This window comes from Pygoscelis adeliae, unplaced genomic scaffold (genome assembly GCF_000699105.1).
Source record: "Pygoscelis adeliae isolate BGI_AS28 unplaced genomic scaffold, ASM69910v1 Scaffold11, whole genome shotgun sequence".
In the NCBI taxonomy this organism is placed as follows: domain Eukaryota; kingdom Metazoa; phylum Chordata; class Aves; order Sphenisciformes; family Spheniscidae; genus Pygoscelis; species Pygoscelis adeliae.
Window position 1 is genome coordinate 1,358,569 of NW_008824059.1, and position 22,676 is coordinate 1,381,244.

The window sequence follows — 22,676 nt, forward strand, 5'->3', positions numbered from 1 at the left end:
ATTAAATAGTATTTGAACAAAACATTGTTCAGTGGGGAAACGCACTCTGCGATGCAAGATAGAACCAGCAGTAAGGTTAGGAACCCACTCAGTTTTGAGAAGGCAGCTGAAAGGAAATCTGTGTGAGCTTCCTGTGGCCTCGACCAAGGTTTCTTGGATCTAGAAGAATCAAGCTCTCCAGATTTCTCAGTGATCATCGTGCTTTGGCAGGTGTGGAGTTGCCTCTGGGTGCACCACAATGAGTGTGGGAAGGCCCACGGTCAGTCGACTGCAGCAGAGCCCATGGGAAGGGGTGCTCCAGGAGCCACTGCAGACCACCTCCTACAGTCCCTTCTGCACCCTTCTCTGCACAGTGCAGGGTGGGAACCCCAAAACCCATGTCATTTATTATCCTGCTCTGGAAGAAGGATGGCAGCTATTTAGTGTTTCTTCATTTAGTCTGTGATACTCCTTCAGACTCCCCTGATTTCTCTGTAGCATGCCAGTGCCTCAGATCCTTTAAGTGATCATGGCTAAAGACCTCCTGTTTAGTTTTCTGAATCTGTCATCCAAAGACAGAGGACACCGGTTGCTCCTCATCTCACAGGAGAAGAAACTGCCTGAAGCAAGCTCTCTCTGCTGTGTGCTCCTCAGAAGATGAGCACCAATTTGTGCTGCCGGAAGGAAGCAGCTCAACAAACATCCACACTGGCTCCACACATCGTAGTAGGATGCATTCAGCTCAGCTGGGGAGTCAGTACACATGTCCCCATGTGCTGATCCCTTGGGATTGCCTACGCTTATCTCTGCGTGCAGATTTGCCTTCATGCAGATGGTGCACCCTTAACTCCTGATTTCTGTTAAAAGCAGGCAAGTTTTATAGCAAAACAAGGAAAAGATTTGTCTTGCAAGACTTAGGATTCAGCTCTTGGTACAAGATTGGAAACAGATTGCCATAAGTAAAACAAACATCCAAACTCCTCCAGTTACTCAAGCTCTCTGCTTAGCCTTACTACAGCAACCCCCTGGGATACAGGTCTCCCCATATTTGAGAGTTTCCAGTTTTATTTCTTACCATCTCTGGTGGCTGCCAGCTTTGAGAGCTGCTAATCTCCTCCTCTGCCTTCAAGACCTATCCTCTGAAGAAGGGATAGGGCAAATGTACAGAAGGCAGGGCGCTACCCCAAACCAGGTGATTAATAATTAAATTAGTATCAGTTGTTATTTCCACTTCACAGATAGGAACAGGACTGCAGAGGAATACAGAGTGAGTCTGCGCTGGCTGCCTCACCAAAGATGATGCCAGCCTTCCTCCTTCCTTGCTGGCTTGGAGAGGGGTCGGTGCAGGCAGGCTGCCCCAGGAGGTGGGGAAGCTTTCCGAGCCCAACAGTGTTTGCTGCAGGGTCCTCCCCACGTTGCCAAGGAAAGGTCCCATGAATGGGCAGCATCTGGAAGAAGCTATCTTCCATTCACAAGAATTATCTAGCCAGACTTGCACTTTAACAAAACCTAGTGAAGGGCAGAGAAAATATTGAATAATGAATCGAGTCCAAACCCCAGCGAGGTAGGCTTTAAGGCCAGTGCAGCTGCACTGAAGCAATGGTTTTATTCCATTAGATTTTTTTTCACTTTTACTTGCTGTAACTTTTCCGGCTGACTAACCCTAGGTGCTCAACTACACTCATCTTTACAATTCCAATTAAACCATTCATGGTTGGATTTTAGTGTTTCATTTCCCAAACAAGAAAATAACACAGTGAGAGACAGGATCACAGATGTGGCTCCAAAGGGAAGCCAGGCACTTGATAGGACCTTCCTTAGGGGGGCCCCTTCAATTCACAATAATGAGACCTGGTATCAGGGCAGGAAGAGCACGAAACACAATGCAAAGCCCAGGAACTCCCCATGACTGAGAACTGAGATCTGGCCTGTGGCTCAGGCTGCACTGGGCTTTAACATCTCTCAAAGCTGCTTGTGGGAATGTGGGTAAAGACTGACTCAAACATTATTTTGGGATGACCCAGAAGGTGCATCATAGAGAGGAAAAGAAATCCACAGGTCAGCGTTCTTCCACCACTTGCCTGGATGACGGCTTAGTTCAGTGTCACTGGTTTCTCTGCTGCGGCTGTCAGCCTTGCTGATGTTTAGTCTGGAGACCTGCCTGCTAAAAGCCAGCCAGCAGCTCTGCTATGGTAGTCTGATATGTAATTCATACAGTTTAAATATACTATATTCTGCACTGCCAGGAGCATCAGGGCTTGACCATAAGTTATGGTCTTGGAGATATGTGGAGTGCATTGCTGGAGAAGAACATATATCTGATGAGCAGAATGGCAATCTGGAGCAGCCCTAAAGCAGTACCCAAAGGCGTCTGACCCCTCTGCTCCAGAGGGACAGAGCCCCTCCGCTGTAACACTCTCGAAAGAAGTGACCGCTATTACCTCTGTTCAACAGTCAGAAGTGACCCCATTTCCAGACCTACTGGAATTGCCATGAAAAATGGCAATTCTTCCACGGTGGAGCTGAGACCCAGAGCAAATTCTGCACATTGGCAGCTTTAGAGCACAGGCACTGACTACAGCAGTCGGTGCACAATGGAAATCACTGCCTTCTCAAATAAAGCATCTTAGAGAAGCCCCTTCAGCTTTGAAGCCAGCCGACAGTACTACATCTGACCATCCACACCAAATCAACTCAGGAAGGATGGGATTAAAAACTGGAAACTTTGCCACTAACCAGCAGACTGTTATAGGGAGTCGCTGCTTATTTTTAGCTATCTGACAGCATATTAGATATCTCTGATGTAAATTATAGGTTGTGTACAAGACCAACTCAGAAATCATTGCAGTGTGAACCACACTGGGAATCCAGGCAATGCAGGAAAGAGACAAGTTTAATTTAAATTTTATACAAAAATCCAAAAACCTTTAAGAAAAAAAGAAAAAAAAATCACATACTTTCAACAATTATCTATTTTTAACAGATTACTCCGTTATCTACAGAGATGAGGAAAAAAAACAGAACAATAATGTCATGCCAAGATAATTATGCAGCAGATAAAAAGCAACGCTGTGGTATGCCTAGAGACATGATTTATTTACCTTGTTTCTCCACATCTTTCAGTGGGTCGACTCCTGGGGACAGGATAAAAAACATTGGGGTTGCAGGTCCCGATTCCTCAAAGGTTGTTGCAAAATCCAGGGATCTCCCTACCACATATTTACTCCCAAGCTTTTCTTCTACAAAATCTCTGCCAGAAAGAAAAAAGTTTTGCCAGTCTACTATTGTTCAGAAAAGACAGATTCCCCTGCAAATAATAAATTAATTAGTTTTTATTTTGCTGGTTCAAACAAATTAGAAACTAAATGAAAAACAATGGGCACAAAATAATTTTAGAGAGGATCTGCAGGCTGGGTTTCTGGAGTTATCACTCAGTAGCAATGTTTGGCACTTTTTGCAGGGGTAAAATGATGCATGGCACATCAATATCTGACAAACAAAAAGAAGTGAGAAGGGAAAACAGTGGGACCTACGCACTGAATACAGCCCAGCGCTGTATTCAGAAGTTCAATACAAGTACTGGATTGATTCTGACAAAGGTATCTCAGGAGAGAAGAAATAGTTAAGTTAATGTATAGAAAACTGCCGTGTACTTTGTAATCCATACAGCCTTCGAGAGGAAATAGCATTCCTTTAGATTTATCACCGTCACAAAAAGTCCAGATGATTTACAAAATTACTTTGTTCTGGAAAGATAAAAGGGAAGAGCTCTAAGAATATCTAGCATGTGTAGCTTAGCCTCTGCATGAGAGTCACAAGGAAAAATACAACTGCGTGAACAGGAAAAAATTCAGCTCTACAGCAGCTGCCTGAACAGAATACAGCGCATGGAGAATGTCCAGGCTGAATTTCCCCAGGGTGAGCTTCCAAAATCACTGCTTTAGAAAAAGAGGATACAGTGAACATGTATTCAAAGGTAGGAATGTTATATTCAAACCCCGGGCATGAGCAGTTACTCTTCTAGCGTAGATGCATGACTCAGGCCTTTTGAAAATCTTAGTACTACGGGAAAGAAAAACATTAGCCAGTTTTCACCTGATAGATGATACAAGAATAAGGCAGCCAAAATCTTTCTAAGGGAGCTGAGAGTCTCCTTCAAAGACTAGTGAAAGGCAGTTGGAATAGAAATGTCTAAGGGACTGCAAAGGAAAAACTTCCACTTTGTTTGGTACCTCTTTCAAGCAGTTTTTTCTGTTCTGGGTCAAGATTTGCTAAAGAGCTGCTGGAAACCTTCAGCCCACAAAATTTAAAAAAAGTCCATCAGATATGAGGTCACAACATTCTTGTTTTACATCAAGTCCCAGCTCTATGAAATGATGCCTTGGAGATTCAGAAACATGACTAATGTGAATTGGAGACTTTGAAATGGACCACGCGTGCAGGAAAGGAAGGCCTTCCCTCAGAGACAGGACTAGAAGTGTGCCTACAGTTGGTGGCTTTCATAGGGGTGGTTCACAGTATAAGCAGTAGGATTTGAGAAATGGTGCCAGAACAAAAAGCAAAAATACCCTGCAAGACAGATGACTGGCTTACAGCTTTTCTAGGTTATATGAAGCCACAGCTGCCTAACATCCTTTATGTGAAGACTCCATATAAGTGTCATAACCATGGCTGGAGGTGCCAGCTACCAGAGTTCTTAGCCATTCAGCAGTGTTTCAAAGGTCTATCCCTCAAGGCAGAAGTACCAGTGCTTTTGGCAGGACTTCACCATGACCAAGTTATACCTTGGCAGTAGCTGCTGGACTGATCTGACCTCATCGTGGATGTGGAAGCATGGGAGCACAAGGTGTTGCAAGAAGCTCCTTGCTGATGTTCTTCAACAAGATTGAAGGATGAAATAGGTATTTATACTGGAAAATCCCTCTTGAGGAAATCACGGTTCTTCGTGATGGACAGTAGAGCACTGCCCCCACCTAAGCTCTAAGGAGTGAGTCAGGGTAAGAGTGGTTTCTCCTGATGACTCCTTAGGCCTAGGGAATAAAACAGGCTATGCAAATATCCCTAGGGATCTGCTTAGCAGATCTTCATAGCAGATCTGAAGGGTGGCTGAAAAACCTAACTTCCAAGACAGGGAAATGCAAGAAGCCTGTACAAGGGTGGACCATTTTAGATACTAAAGAGTTTCCTAAACCATCTTCATGGAGCTGGCATATATGACATGGGCATAAAGGGTCTTGCACCTTTCTGAACAGCAGCTGGAAATGAGGTAGGGATATTCTAGGACATCTAAAATACACCTAGTCACCTGTGTTTAGGCTACCAAGTTACTCCTTGACTCCTAAAATGCACTCAAGTACTTGTCAAGACTCTCAGAGAGACAGGAAGGTTAGGACTAGTAGTGATGTCCATTGATCATCAGTAAGGTATTTAATGTTGGCAGATTTAACTACATACAGAAGGAAGAGTTCTGCAAGTTGAGAACTGCAAAACAACTTGTGGGATCCAACAACATTGCAGGTATCTAAAACTCGATGAATTTGTTAACACGCACGTGATCTTGAAACACTACTGGCTAAAGTAGGGATGTTGAGGCTGAAGTCCTCATGGTCAGAGTATGCAGCTCCCCAGTGCTCTACAAGATCTCCTACTTTTTGAAGGGTCACAGACACAACACAGCTTTGACAGTGCTTAGGAAAATGAGACACCAGATGACCATTAGCCTTCTGTGTGGTGGCTATCAGGAATGCTAACTGTATGAAGCTCATTCCAAAGACTGCTTTTACTTCCTACATTACAGTACTAGACTTCACTGACTAACATGAGAAGGAGAGATGAACAGACTCGTGTATTTTCCAGAGAGTTGAATCTCTTAAGAACAGAAATTTTTTTCACTAAGGGAACAGTATCTGTCTTAGCCAGACTGCTGACTGAAGAAAGGTTTGAGGAGCATGATACTATCAAGGAGGAACCAGGAAGTCAAACACATTTTGACTGCCATTGTTACCACTAATAATTTCACATTTGCTTTTGGGGTATGAGATTTCCCTGAACAAAAGCTCTTAAGCCTTTTGGGCCTAGTGTCTGACTGTCCTGTATTTCAAGAAGAATTTTAGTCACAAGCATCTACAAAGTCTTGGAGAAGGTGCTGTGAACTGTTACTGTTTGCACGTTTACATTCTAACCTACTTCTAGATAAGAAACAAAACAAAAAAACATTTAAATACTCTTGTGCAAATGGAAAAGCTTGACATGCCCAGACCCTAAAAATATCCAGCCAAGCTTTTGAACTTGGACTCCCTTATCTTTTCATAAAAGAGAACTATGGAAGGTGTTGAAACTTTATGTTCTAGTTATTTTTGAACTATGTGAGTACTGCCATTTTGATTGAAAGAAATGAAGTAAACTTGGTTAAATGAAATATGCACTTAAAAGTTCAGAAAAACAAGAGCTTATTTTACTCAAACTAAACAACAACAGGAAAAACAATCTTTTCAGCTGAGAGAACACATGGAGAATCCAGCCCTGAAAGAGTAAGAAATTAAAAAGAAGATGGTTTAGAATGATATGATTATGATAAATTATAGTATTTAATTTAATAAAACATAATAACATTGACCGTAGGGAGACTTCACTCAGTCTTGTCTGCATTTTTCTGTGAATTTTAAAGCACAAACAGAAATCTAGTTCATACACTAAGTAATACAATCTGCTACATGCACTCGTATACACGCACATGCCAGATGGTGGAGCAATATAAACTATTTGAGAGGCAGTAGCATGAGAGATATTGCAGAAATGTCAAATCATAGACTACCAGGACAGAGAAGGAAAAAACAAGTCCTGATGGAGTGAAAGACCTTTAGTTTCTCCTAGAACAAGCATATTGCTTTTGCATACCTTCATAAAGTTTAGACTCGCCTAGTTACCTTCACTACATAATTTACAACTACAACTTTCAGAACTAGCATCACATAAATTTTACATTTTACAGGAAAAAAAAAAATGAGAGAAAACCTCTATGAGACTTTCCATTACTTCTACACTTTATTCTTGTGCCTAAGGAACAGCCATAAAGGATCTAGTAACTAAAATCAACCTTAATGAACTCTAGAAGTTGTATTGATCATTAAAAGACTCTAGCAGATGTATAACACCTGTATCATGATGCTCATTTCTGACTTGGCATATCTGCTCCTCACCCAGTGCTAGTTATGCTGCTCCATCACTATTGGCGATATTGGGGTTAGATGTCCCTAAGCAAGAAATTCCAGTTAAATGAAATGTGTTGACTGTCTTGCAGAGTTCAGAGATGACTTATTCATCAGACTCTTTTATAGGAAACCATTTTGCAGAACTCGCATTCTATAATAAATAAATCTAAACGTTTTCCTGAATTACTCTTGTTCCCTAGAAAACATGGCCCCAAAGTTGCCTGCTAAGCAAGAACATTACAGAGATAGTAAAGAAGCACCCCTACCTGACAGCGTAGGTCATGCGATCGGGTCGGATGGCTCTCATTATGCACAGGCGCTGCAGAGCTGACTTGTTCTTCCATTCCTGAGGGAACTTCTCCTTTTCAGGACACTCAGATTCAACAAACTTCTTCCACCGTTTTGCAGACCCCTCAATATCCCGATCCAGGTTTCTGAATTCCTCCATGGATGAGAGAGCCTGAAAAAATTCAAGGAAGGTCGTCAGAAGAACAATCCTACATGCCTCTGAACCGTTTTTCTAACATTACTGACTACTCATGTTTTGCTCCACCAGAAGGGTCATAGCTGGAGCCTGGGAATCACAGCCAGAAACCCACCAGGATCAGACTTTGTCCATTCTCCTTTTCCCAATGTGTTGTCAGCACATTGTCACAGGAACAGGAATCAACATGGCCCATTTACAAGCCACAGGAAAGTATGACTGAGGACAGTTTCATACTTGTGGAAGGTCTTCTGAAGTGAAATGTGTCTCAAGGCTGCCCACAGAACATCAAGTCTAAAATCATGCTGCACCTAAAACAGCCTTCCCTGATGCTCTCACACACATCACTGCAATGCCCTTCCACAGCTAGTGGGGCCACACAGGGCATCCAGGCCTTCTCCCCTGCAGCACAGTTGCTGAGACATGGAAGTTTGGAACTGACAATACAGGAAAAGATGAAAGAATTTGACATCATCCACAATGCAGTTCTCCATAACCCAAAGCGAGAAGAAATGTGCTCTTCTGTTTTGAAACCAGAACTGAAAAATCCCAGGTGACAAGCACTTGCTACTGTCAGTTATCCCGGAAATGCCTGATTTTGGTGGGAGCTGGAAATTTTGAGCCCATGTCTGACAGGAGAGTACATTGTTGGCATTCCCATGAACTGCACGTCTGCAAACAGCCTCCTTACTGCTTCAACAGACACAAAGAGAATTGTGCAGCAAAAATCATAACAACTGATGAAAAAAATGTGCTTTTGTATTCAGGGTGCTCGGTATCCAAAGCTAAACAGAGACTCAGGCATGCCATGCTCACCAAACTGGGTTTTTTAAGGGATTTCACAGTTGGAATATTAATTATCTTCATCTTTATACACACGCAATTATTTTTCTCTCCCTGTTCCACAGTGCATATACCTCTCTAGCTGTATAGTCTGGTGTGCGCACTCTGTGAAACCACAACACTCAGACTTCAGCATGCAGTCATGGTGACCACGGAGCCACAAATCTCAATAAACATAGTGCAAACTGTAAATGGGTGGGTGCTTTCTTTGTACAAGCATTCATACCATACTGTGCCATTGTAAAAATCAAATCGCTCAGATTTATACTTGCCAAATGCACATGAAGATTAACTTCTCGGTGCTACAAGTCTGTAGCAGATACAGGTAGCTGAAGAATGCCCCAAAGAACAGCTGTGCAAGGCAGTAAATAAATGATAATTACGATGAAAATGTAACTAGATTTTGTTGCTAGAAAGTGGCAACTATAAATGTTATGCAGAGAAGTAAAGAATTCAAATTATCTTTCATACAAGTGGTGGCAAAACGTATTGCACAGCTTGTAAGGTTCTTCTGGATTTCAAGCAAAATTCTCGCTGAAACAAACATCTTCAGAGCATTTTGCATAATCTGAAGCTGTAAGCAGTTGAACATGAAGTGCAAAAGACAAGTGAAGTATAAAAGACAGTGAATGAGCTATTTTCTATAGAAACAGAAGGACACACTCAGAGTGAAGCAGAAGCTTCTTGATGGGCAGAGGTGTTCCGCACCATTAATGCTCCAGCTCACACCCCATACAGCTCCACTATGGAAAGCAACTGAGAAAGCTCCTTCAAAAATGGTGGTGTCACACCTTGTTCAGGTCAACTGAAAAAATACACACTTGCCAAAGGGCTTTGAAGGTCACGCAAATGTCCTGACAGAAGTGCTGAGAGATTGCCTTGGATACGATGTTGTTGCAAGTAAGGCAGAACACACTGAAGGCCACTGTCCTGGTTTCAGCAGGGGAAGAGTTAATTTCCTTCCTAGTAGCTGGTACAAGGCCACTCTGCTCTAAAAACTGCAGGAAAGCCAAGCTTTCCCTCTGGAAAGGCTTCCCAATGAGAAGACAAGAGCAGTGTAAAACTTTGGTCTTTCTAATGGACTGAATTTTGTTAGAAGCTGTACTTCAACACAGAGAGCAAACAAAGGGAAGGAAGGCGTCAGAAAAGGGGCTTCTTTTACAAATGAGTTCACGTTTTAGCACTGGGAGTGCCTGTAGATTACAAAGAGATTGTAAAGCTGTTCCCAGTGGGTGCCATTGACCCAGGACATTTGTTGAATATACACTCACAGCATCACAGAAGCAATGGTTGGAAGAAACCTCTGGAGGTGTCTAGTCCAACCTCATGCTCAGGCTAGGACTGCTACTCAGCCACCACTGGATCAGGTCAGCCAGATCTTTGTCTACTAAAATGTTGACCTCTGAAATGAAGTTCCCTCAGACTCTCTGGGTGCCCTGTTGTAGACCTGCACTATCCTTCTGGTAAAGAAGATTTTTTTTTTTTTAATATGTTCAAGCTGAACCTCCCTACCTGCAATTTGTCATGGTTGATCCTTATTACATTCACTGCCAATAACAAGGAGAGTTTCGTTCTGTCATCTTGTAGCTGGACAAATCGCTCCACCTTTCCTCACAGGTCATGTGCTCTAGGGCCAGAATTAGAGCTATAGGCAGAGAAGTACTTGGAGATATCACTATAAATGTTTCTGCAACAAATCAAGCCTTGCTCAAAGTCACAATTTCATCAATATCTCCACAAAAGGCACACATAAGAGCAGAGTGCTTGCAATACCACTTGAGAGCTACAGCATGGACTGACTCAATTTGGCACTGACCATCCCCATGCCAAACTCCCAGGGATCCTCAGAGTTCTGTGAAGAAGAGTGTGAGCAAAGTGCTGGTTCAACAGATGTTGTTTCCATGTGTGGATTAGCACTAACAGGGAGAAATGTCAGTGACAGAAGTACTTGCTCCAAATTCAGTGTTATATCCCGCTGTCTGTGGAAAACTAGAAACCAGAGCACAGAACATGAGAAACTGAAATTCAAAGGAACAATGCCACATATTCTCATCTGCCAAAACCTTGTCCTTGGAGCAATAAATATATTTGATGCACTTCTCGTAGCTGAACACAATACAATGGCAAATGTTGAATTCAGTGGATTCATCAGTGCAAATGCTTATATAAAACATCTTAACACTGTTGACTTTTGAAGTGACTTACTTAAAATACCACTTCAGAACTTGGGCTGCTGCTGCTTTGAGAAGTCTCTTGGTTGATGTTAACAAGGGAAATTCTGAAAAATCGCTTTCTTCTTACTAAATGACAGACATGTAATCAGAGATGATAGTCTCTCTCTCTGAACAACATTTTGCAGAATCAAGAAAGCTCTAATTGCAAGTATAAAGTCTGTATTATATAAATTAACACTAAAATTTTCATTAGTCAACAATTTTAATTGCACTTATTAGGAGTGATGGTATTAATAAGAGATGTTGCTATTTAAAAGCCAATGCAGTGAAAGCGATCTCAATCAGTAATCTTTCTGTGTATATTAATTGCTTTTCAATACCTCTGCTGTGAAATTTTCCAAGAAACTCAGACCAACTATAATCACTGTTTCCAAGCAGCGAGAGTAAAAGTAGGAATGGTACATTAGGACAGCAGATGGGCACTACACATCAACCTGTGTAGCATGCCTATTTTTGTCAACATAATGAAGAATACATTTGTCAATTAGAGTCGTCATGGAAATGGAGAGAGACAAAAAACATTGATCAAAATAAAATATGATCAAAAGGGCTGGAGGACTCCAGTTCCTGTCTTTGCAACCCACACTGTAATCATCTCTGATGGCTGGAAACAGGAGGGACTTGAGTTTATATCTCAAAATGAGACTTTGCCAGCAAAACAGGTCTCTTCACACCGTGTCAAGGGAAGGATCATTGTTTTCTCAGAGAAAATGATTTTTCATTCACTGAATTGCAGACAACTTGCTTTATCACTTTGGTTTTCTTTGACAGTTTCTCATCTAAGTCAGAACCATCTTTAAACTGGAGCTGATATGTCAGCAGATCTGTGAATTTCACACATTCACAAATGCAAAGTACTCTCTTTCCCCCCACAGCTGTAGGAAATACAACATGTATCAGCCATTGGCTTTGAGAAAGAAATCCTAGTTGCCATTGCAGGGCAACTGCTGGTGTGCTTACAAGGTGTCCTTAACACATGGCCCTTCAGGGAGTCAACGAAGGGCCAGAGGGGAAAGGGAATCTTTGCAAATGGACGATGTCTCGGGGGGACAGGGCGAAGTTCCAGGCAGATGGGCACAACGAGGAGATGACACACTCAGTTTCTCCTCACTGCTTGCTGCCTCCAGAGGGTGGGCTGAGTCTTTAGTGAAAAGAACAACTTCAAAGGTCTGGTGTCATCGCTCCTGCATGCAATTTATCTCCTAGTGCCAGATACACTACAACAAGCTTTTGTAAATTTATTAGAGAAAACACTTGCTCTTATCACTAAAGGCAGTTGTTCTGAGGATACCACCTAGGTAAAACTGGCCCCAAGTTTAGGCATTGCTTCATAAGTGTTTATAAAATCTAAAAAAATAAAGATATTATCTCCATGTTTTCTTCCCCTTGGCTCTAAAGGAAATTATTCTTTAAAAAAAAAAAAAAAAGATTGTTTTGTATTTTAAACTATTTCCATAATTTAAAAACCTCTGCCCCAGAGTCATCTGACTTGAGAACAGCTCTGGGGCAAGGGAAGTCAAAACAGCTCCATTAGCATGCTCTGCACCGACATAAATAGTGTGGAAAATAATACAGTGTAAGTAAAACCAGTGCTGCCAGAGTGAGCTTCTAACACCTATTTACCATGTTCCCCAGCAGCCATGAGACTGGTTTCTAAAAAGATATAAAAAAGTCATAATAAAAAAAAATGTGAGGGTTTTTTTAAAAAGCTGTCCTTACTTTTTTGAGTATTCAGGTTATACCTGATTCATACTTTCAGTCTTAGCTCCTTATATATCTTGCTTTTTAGAAAAAGAACCCTCTACTTAAAAAAAAAAAGGGTCTATAAGGAACACACTGAACCTCGAATGTCTCTCCATAAAAATCACACAACTTGCCAACACTGGAAAGAAATTGTATTTAATATTCTCACAGCCTTAATAATCTGTGAGATGATTAAATCCTAACAATTAGTCACAATTTCACTTGCAATATTAAGGAGATGTGTTTTTATGAATTATGTTATACAGGTTTTAAGTGAAGCAGGCTCCACAAATAAAACCTTCACAGTGCTCAGCAGTTGTGCAATTGATCCTGAGACTCTCTGCTTTTGGACAGGCAACAGCCTGACAACGTCGTTTGCAGAAGCTGCAAGGGTTTCAGTGGGCAGGGGTGGTCCCCAGCAGTGATGTGCACATACTCCGGAAAGACTGGCTTTCAGCAAGCCAAGCCCGTAGGCTAATGATAATTGAAGGGGAATCATTTTCAGATGTCAGTTGAGGCATCAACACCAGGATTAGATTCAAAGTCTAGATACACTCCAGTAATTCAAAGCATTTGAGCTGTGTAGCTGTTGCCATGCCTTGGCTGCGTGTTTTGGAGCTGTGTTTCACCAACCTGAGGGACACAGGTTCCCAGGGAGGTATGGGAAAGTCCCACCACAACTCAGCTTCCCAGCTGTCTGTCCGTACATGGGCTTGTAGAGTTTGAAGCAGCTCGTGTGTGAACTTTTGCAACAGAGTTAAAGCAGAGCAGCCGTATGAATGCCTGATGCTTGGGAACAACCTCATGCATTTTCAAAACACCTTCCAAAGGACAAGGACACTGTCCATGTCCACTGCAAGTTCTGCTTATATAGGTTTCTGCAAATATTCATAATTTCTTTCCTTCATTTTCTGCAGGTGACTCAAATCTCGTTAGGAAAACCACCATCCCCACAGCTGGAGAAAGACAGCTCCTGGAAGAATGGTAAAGTCAAACCTGCATCGGGCTTGAATTGACAGATTGGATCATTCAGAAAGTAGGCGTATAAGCAGATGAATTACTCCATTTGAATACTACTGTTAACTAGAAGGATCAATGTAGAAAATGATGGATTATTTGCCATCTTTCCCATACTAGGTTTTGGTTTATATTATTCGTTCACCGAAGGTGTTATTTTCTGTTTAGCTGCACTACTTGAATTATTCAACTCATAAGAAAACTCTCTACTGAAGGTAAAAATAAAGACATGATAGGTTTGCCAAACTTCAGTCACCTCTCAACACAAAAATGTTATTTTAATCCTCCTTATTTCTTTCATGAAAGCTGACTGACAAACTCACTGCACTGTATGCCCCTGTCTTCATTCAAACTCCTCCTTGCGTTTTCCCCACATCTAAACTATACTGGGGTTAAAAAGTATGTAGTGCCATGCCATGACACTACACAAAAACATCCTTCTGTTTATCTGCAGCATCCTTCCTAGAGCATCACAAAAATGCAGACACTTTGTGGTTGGATGACAAAAGTGGTCTGAGGAGTGATGGGTTGGATCTCGCTACACTTTCTTGGAAAATTCCCAGTGAAACCTGTATCATGGGTCAGAAAGCAATGGCTTCAGCAATCAAGTCCTTCCTACTAGTATGTTCCTACAGACAGCTCCACTGGACAGGAAAGGTCAGTAACAGAAATGAGATTTAGTCATAATCTTTCTATTCTAGTTGCTTATAACCACCCACCAAATTTTCATAGTTTTGCCTGAGATGTTTCACAGCTAGGTTCATATCGGCAATTTTCCTGCAAAGGTTGTTCAGGTTGTTTGGAGAATGGGCCTTGCAAAGTCAGGTTGTTCTGCCAAGCCACACTCTCCATCTTTCCTCTTCACTCTTTGATGCTCTCCAGCAAATCAGGGACACACAGCCAGAACCAGAAGCTGGCCATGGGTCCCCGATGACAGCTGAAAGGTGGTACTTGTGTATTTCTGAAAAGTTCCCTGGATTCGGCTGTTACAAATCACAGATGGGCCATCACCATGCGCCAATGCACAGCAAAACTTAAAGAGAAAATGTCTCATGGACTGGAAGAGCTCAGCTGAAGCATCTGTTCCAGGATGCCACCTGCTGGAAGGCTCTCAAGGTCCATGGTTCTGTGTCCTGATATACATATATATATACACACACATACGTGTGGACCCATCCCTTGATGAGGCTTCTCACAGCTCTTTTCACAGCAATGGTCTGATTCATTTCACTGTGAATGAATGTTTCACTGTGGCACCATAGCAGAGCTGGCCTTGAGAACAGGCGACCAGAGTAAAGAAGCTACAGAGTCCCTCGGTGCACTCAGGCCCCTGATATAATCCTCATACATGAGTCACATGAACTGCTCAAACAACCTCAGTAACAGAAACTGCAAGCAATCTATGCCAGTCCTTCACTATCCTCTTTCACAAAGATTTTTCAATTGTCTGGTGTGAATTTTTCTTGCAGTACTTTGAGATGCACCTTGCTTTACCTTTTACTGATACAGAAAAACAATTGCTCTTTCCCCTTCGGAGGACACTTTTTGAAGCTCGTACCCTCCTGTCCCCTCAATCTTGAGGCCCTCAGACATAATCCTTCCCCTTCTCCCTCTCCTCAATCTCTTCTCACAGTCTCATTTTCAGGTACCTAACACTTCTCACTGCTTTCCTCTACCCTGTCTCCAGAAGGTCTGCATCTTTCTTAAAATGCAATACTCAAAGGTCAAATCAGACTCCAGCAGACGCTTGGCCAACTCTGAGTGAAGTGAAAAGCTTGTCCCCATGGCTCTGTCAGACTATATTCATTGCACAAGGATGCTCCTATTCAGGTACTGACGATACTGTGGTCCGCTGATGCACTATGGTCACATGGTGGGGATGATACACAGACCACGAGTGCCTCCACAAAATGTCACCTCATGTGTCTCAACACAGGTAAAGCCTTGGTGTTACCATCAGGGTTCCAGAGATTGTTCCTAGTCAAAATTCAGCTGAGCAGTCAGTCTGCAGTCTTCACAGTTGTTCATGTGAACCAACACTGCCATGCAAAGGAAACATTCATGAGCTCTACCATATTACAGAAATAAGGAGCTCCAACAGGTCCTTTATGGCAGATCTGGGCTTAAAAGGAAGAACTAATAAAGAGGAGTCAAATCCAAGCCATTTGCCTTCATTGCCTTTCCAAAAGCATCTTACACATCTAGGTACAGTATATCATGTCCAAAATGTGATGACTGCTTGCATGTGATTAGTTGCTAGCAGAGCTCAGCCATCAGACTTCTCTGCGGTCACTCCTGGGCCCACAGTCCACTCGCATCTTTTCAGGAGTGCACTGCAACTGATTTTTTTTTCTATTTTTTAAGCAAAGCAATAGGACACCAAAAGATATACAATGTCTAAAAAAGATACATTTGACATCTAAAAGATATCTCTGATGAAGCAATTACTTCTCTTTCCTTCCATTTAGAGGGTGAAAGAACTTTTACAATCAAAATGACCAGCTGACAGCAGGCTTTGTGTCATGGGTGGATTGAGAGTGAAGCACGGAGGCTGACACTGCCGTAGAGGCATCCAGAAAAATTCAATTTCTGCTCTGCAGTCAAACCAACAAAGTACGTCTTTAAATATTTGATGTGATCAAAATCTCTGCTGTATTTCAGAAAAACATCAGATCATTAGCCAGCACGTTAAAAAAGAAAAGGGAAAAAAAAGGTAAAATGTTCTCAAGTAATATTTCTGTGAGACTTTGGGAAAATTTCTCTGAGACTTGAGTGCTGGTGAGGACAGATGAATGTCCTTAGGAAACTTCTAGATGAGAGCAGATAAATGCACATCGAAGTGTCATAATCAATGTTTTCTATCAAAGGTGCACTAAAAGGCTGTACATCTGAAGAACTGAGTTAGTGGAAGAGATTTAATTAAGACTATGATTTTCTGGCATAATAATAATTCTGAATGTACATGGAAAGCTGTGAGCTGCAAGCCTTTCATTTCTGACCAGCCTGATCAAAGGACCTTGCTTACGTGCAAAGAACACGGTATCGGCAGCAGATTGTGTCACAATGAATCTTCGACAAGAATGAAAAATTTCAGTGTCTAAAAAGTACAAAAAGTGAAAGTTGGAAGAGAGATTTCTGTTCTTTTGTCAAAAAACTCCAGTTTTCTTAAATGTAAAATATATGATTTGCTATTTTATCTCATAAGCCACACACACAATCTTATCATCTGCATTCTGCAAAATTATAAATATGGAGTTAATATACTACTTTGTCTACTGCTGTTCTCCTCTTCGAAAGCTGAATTCAGTATTTAGAGCTCATTATTCAACATCACATTTATTAAACAATGCCCTTTCAGTAGTGTTTTCATATCTACATAATGAAAATTCTTCCTCTTCAGAAAAAGATGAGGGAAATAATTGGGATGAAGAAGTAATCCAAGTTGTCCAGGTGTATTCTTGTTGTATATTAACAAGCTTCACTTATCCTATGGGACACATCTGCATTCGGCAATAAAGAGGCACTGCAGAAAATATCACAAAGAAAATCAGACTTGGGAAATGCGTATCTGTGCAAAGGAGATCCAGAGCTGCCTGCATCCAGCCTGTGGGAAACAGGCTGCTGCGGTGAGAGCCAGATGCACGCATGGTTGATCAGGGACCGCAGTTGTGCAGGAGGCACAAGGCCACAAAGCATCATGGACACGGTTCCCCAGGAAGGGCATGGCATGGAGGGAGTCAGAGCATGGGAGAATTTCACAGCAGAGCTCTTCAGGGTCACAGGGAAATCCATTCACCCAATGTTCATCTAGTCTCAGTGGCCTGAGAACCACCCCCATCTTCTAAAAAGGGCCGGTTTTGGCAAAGGCAACCATGAAAATGAATACCATAAGGGCATGACCACTGGCTTCATTAGTAGTGGTGAAGCTCAGGAAGAGCCCAGCTTGACTCTGGGTATGTTCATGTGATCTTCTCCAGGCAAATACAAACTGCACTGATGAACCCCTAAGAAACACAAGCACGGTCTTTTGGCACTGGGCACTGAACAGAAGATGCATAACTATGCCTCATGTGAGGCTTTGCCTAAGCTAATAACCCCTACTGATGGGCAGATTGTATTAGCTCAGGACTAAAACTGCACTCATGCACCTATAAAGCTGTTCCAGAGTGATTGTCTCAGACTATGGGGAGAGGGAGTTTCTATCTGCCTACCTCAGACCTCAGAATACCTATACAGTGAGGAAAAGACACACACTTTTTTCTTGCCTGCTGATCTGCTCGTGAATCTGTGGTTACAAAAGAGGTCCAGGCAGAAGCTCACCATGTGCCACACAGTTTGCTAGTATGTTCCTGTCTCCCATTTGACTTTGGCCAACTTGTTTGCTCTCAAAAAATGCCTGGACACCGCCTAGGGGGTAGGACACTCCAGGGACTGTCCACAGTAAACAATACCTGAGGTGTTTCTGGTTTGGGAGGTGAGGGGAGTTTCACTGTATGGATTCACCCTGTGCCATGTCACATGCTGCCAGGGCCTGAAAACAGCTGCTGGCCCACTGTACTTTTTAATCTAGACATAGTCTGGAAGACCCAAAAACCATGAAACCCAGTTCAATTCAGACAATACTCATCTCCCATCCAGGTATCAACACCTTCCTCTTATGACACTGGAGACCTTCCAGTGAAGGAAAGAAATAAAAAATGGGGGAAAAACCCTACAGAGGATAACCTCTACACTGCTTCTATGTTAAGTTCAATCTTGCAACTAGAATATCAAAATAGTCATTTGCACGTGGCTGTGGCCTGAGGTCCTGTGCAGTTCAAGCAGTAACATCATTGTACCTTTGTGGTCTAAGGTGTGTCCACACATTTGTTGGTAAGGTAACCAACAGCCAAGTCAGGAGAAATGGACAACCTTGCATGCATGCAAAAAACTTTTTCAGAAGTACCAACCGAAATAAAACCTTCAAGCTAAGTACTGGGAACATAGAGGGTGAGAAAAGTGTAACATACTGTAATAAAGGAAATTGAAAAAAGACAGAAAACCTCATTAAGAGTAAAAGAATACTTTTGACTTCTCAAGAGATCACTATTAGGTACCTGCAAAAGATGGGCCTTAGAACCGAAATGACCAACTCTATTGAACACCAGAGCCAGGGACTCAGCAAAGGCACTACTTTCATTAAATGATACAATTTTCTCCCCTTCCTGCTCTTAACTAACCCTTCAATGACCCAGAGGCAGTATTTGCACTGAGGCTAATGACTCTGTCCTTTGCTAACAATTCCCCTTGCTCCAGAGCTAACTAACGTGCCTCCGCAGGGGTTCCATGGGTACTACTTTTTCTCCCATATAGGCTGACTGATGAACAGAATCAAGTTAAGCTCAGAGCAGTTTTTCTCAACTTGTGTTTAGTTCGAATTCAATTCCTGTTTCAGGCTTAAAGAAGCACTGAAAAGCCTGAAACTTACTTATTTTTTCCAAGTCTATCAGCAGAGCTAATAAAAGATATTACCCTTCCCTACTAAAAAGTTAGTGAACTTTTTTACTGAAGGAAGCTGGAAAATTAAATCATAAACCTGTGTCAGATGCTCCAGCATCATGAGCTGCACAACTGCAACAAAATATTAGCCTATATATATTATTAATTAAACAACAACAATAAATAATAAGCCAAGTCACACAAGGTTATTTGCATGCACAGAGTCCTCAACATTTAATGAGGTTTCCTTTGAAGTTAATGTGCCCAAAATGGGAGGCACAGAATGGGCCACAAATTTCAATATTGATTTCTTTTGGCATTACTAACTTGGCCTGAAACCCCTGGCAAGAGGAGCACTTTGTGCAGGAGCATTTTCAATGTTTCTGTGAAAAATTAGCAGAATGCTAAATTCCACTTTGAATTTGAAATATGAATCTGAAATGTACTTTGCTCAAGCTTTGTTGAAGAAACAATTTATTACAGCACTTAATCTTCCTGATGAAAGAAAAGGAGATTTTAGCCTGCTAATAAGCTGTATAGAAGCCATGACTAATTAACCTAATTATAGCAGTCTGTGACAAAATGTGATTGTACTAAAACCATGCCTCAAGTAATTGGAGGTGCCAAAAACTCAAAGGTTAATAAACCAACACACATTAATAGAACATAAACACTAATAAAGTTGGTACCAGCCATATTATTTATAGTAAAATCAATACTACAATCATCACAAAAGACAATCTGAAGAGTATTCAGTATCTGAAAATATAGAATTCACTATCTGAAAATCCTGAAATACATAAAATTAGCACAGATTATTGACCAGTGACTGCAACACTTCGAGATGTGCTGTTCATGGGGACAGCAGATGCACACTGAGGCTGAAGACACCTGACGTGTGCAGCACACTTAGGACACATTTACATCTTGCCATCTCACAGCTCAGCAAAAGGGTGTGCAGAGCAGCATCTTCTTGGCATCACATAGTTTCCATCTCAACCAAAAACGCTGAGAGACTCAGTGGGAGAGAGGAAGCTGACTGGGAAGGGCTCATCTCAAAGAGAATCAGTTATTGCAAAGCAATTTCAGGTGGCAGTCCACTCCCAATTCCTGCCTACCTCAGGATAAGTCTCCAGCTACTCCACGCACACACCTACATGATAAATACCCAACATGGCATCAGTTTTGGATGGCTGAGGGATGATGGAGTGCAGGCTACTGCTGGGGATGAAGCTGGGGCACGTAGCTGGGGGAAGGGGCAAAGACCTTGTTCAGTGATGCCACTGACACTGAGCTCTGATGAGTAGAAGTTCCTTACTGCTGGTCTCATACCAGGCTCTGACACAGTATGCTATGTACTTTGACACTCTGCACAGAAATGCCTGTTCTCCTGGATATGTCAAATAGTGATGCAAGAATAAAGTCTGAAGAATGAATGACGGGGAATTGATGTTCCTTCTGGTGTTTATGACCCTGAGCTGGCAACTGTACCAACTTCATCACAGTAGTCATGCAGTTGCAACAATCATGATGAAGCACACGGGCAACATGAAAGGCCATTTCACCCACACTGAATTGGAACTGGCCAGCACAGAAGGCATCATCTCACAGAGAAAAAAACTCACTGCAAACGTAGAAGGTGTCTTCTTGGAGAATGCCTGTCTGCAGGCAGGACTAGCAAAGTCATCCTTGGGCACTACAAGAGTAATATGTTTCCTGAGATACATAAAAGGATCTCCAAAATGAGAATCAGAGCCTGAAACCTCTGAAACCTGTGGTGGAAGGAAGTTCACCTTCCATAGGAAACTTAGAGGACTGAAGTAGAAAGAAGCTTTGCAGTGCAGAACGCTCCAGTGAAGAACTCCAACCCAGAAGGACTCCAGAGGAACTGAAATGCACCATTCACCCTATATATCCCCATGCCGAACAGGGACAGCGCAGAGTTGAGAAAGCCTCAGATTTCAAGCAATAATATGTACGTACATCTACAATCTATACAGACTGCACAGCCCAAAGACAAAATATGCTATTGCAAAGCATGTATTTGATGGGCTTGATGGCTGAGTTCCTCTGATTATATGTGTTGACCCTAAGTGTCCATTTCATTTGTCTTCAAAGGAGTAACAAAAATAAAGCTGCTGCTGTCTGAACAGCAAAACGCCACCACTGAACAAAAGATGATTAAAGAAAGGGTGTAGAATTTTTTTTAATTCCTCCATCATTATGGAAATATGCCTTTTAGAGGATGAACAGGGCTGGTTTAGCAAGAAGTTCCAAGCTTATTTTATGGCTGAAAATGCGATTGTGACATTTCCAACATAAGCTAGGTCATGTGCATGCGCAGAATGAGGCAGAGGCCCTGTCCTCACTGCCAGTGAAGAGACAGAGGTGATAACTCCTGGTCAGGGCAGACACATCTGGCAGTTGTTCCATGCTACCACTTGAAATCACTATGGGTGACCTGGGTTAGAAACATCAGCTTCATTTGACTTCTGAACTGCAGTCTGCAACTTAGAGCTCCAACTCTGTGCTACCTTAAAAGACAGTGTTTGCCAAGTGAAGCACAGCCTAGCATGTGCTTGCCTAGAAAGGCATGCAGCACCATAAGCTAGGGCTCCTGCAAAACTCTGGAAAGTTCCACAAAACAATACAAACAGGAAAAGAATATCAGTGATATCTTGGGCATGGATGAAGATATTTTGCCTGGTCACCCTCAACCCTCTGGTTGAATGTATCAACCAGATACATTCTCTGTGCAGCATGGTGGAAGGGAGAGAAAAGGAAAAAACAATGTACCAGATGAAAATTTGAGAAGTATCCCAATGAAACCAGGATGTCTTCACTCCCTACTTTACAGCAACAGAGAAATGTCCCACGAAGGCAGCGTGCTATAAATAAAACTGTCTTAAGTCACAGCAGGTGCCAGAGACTGATCAGAAGCCACAATAAAACAAAAGACACAATCTCAGATCCAACAAGGTGTGAATGAACATGCCTAATTTGAAGAACATTTTGACCTCCTCCAGAAAACAAATCATACCCTGCTGAATCAGGTTCAAATCCAGCACAATCCACATTTGTTGACAAATAAGAGCAAAGATATGATAACTCACATTTCTTTGATATGCTCTTCCTCACCTCTCACTCCAAACACATGGCAGCTGTTAGACCTTCTCATTGCCATGACAGTAATTTTTTACAGAAGGTCCGTCAGCTGTCACTACTCTATCCCCAGCACATCTCTGCAGTTGGTCATATCTACCTTAAATTCCCACATCCTCCTAAATATAGTGAAGGTCTCCATGTCCTTCACAATCTATAACCACAAAAAACAGAGGATATTCTTATTCCTCTCTTACAGAGAGAGAAGCCTAAATTTCAGAGGGAAAAATCACTCTCTCAGGGACACACAAATCATCAGGGGTACAGTCATGAAGAGCCCATGTCCTGGTTTCGGCAGGGGTAGAGTTAATTTCCTTCCTAGTAGCTGGTACAGTGCTGTGTTTTGGATTTAGGATGAGAATAATGTTGATAACACACCGATGTTTTAGAGCAGTGCTGACACTAGTCAAGGGCTTCTCAGCTCCCCATGCTCTACTGACTGAGAAGGCTGGAGGGGCACAAGAAGCTGGGAGGGGGCACAGCCAGAACAGCTGACCCCAACTGCCCAAAGGGACATTCCATACC

The 22,676-nt window shown here is 42.2% G+C and overlaps 1 protein-coding gene across 1 annotated transcript in view; it reads right to left on the reverse strand.

Annotated features, from left to right (window-relative positions):
• The window catches only part of DNAH9 (dynein, axonemal, heavy chain 9), a 212,133-nt gene that overhangs the window by 40,574 nt on the left and 148,883 nt on the right, over positions 1-22,676 (reverse strand). The window contains exons 60-61 of the mRNA XM_009334073.1: positions 7,457-7,650; positions 3,081-3,229 (exon numbers count right to left, since the gene is read on the reverse strand). Of these exons, the coding sequence (XP_009332348.1) occupies positions 3,081-3,229; positions 7,457-7,650 (343 nt within the window). The remainder of the gene's footprint in view (positions 1-3,080; positions 3,230-7,456; positions 7,651-22,676) is intronic.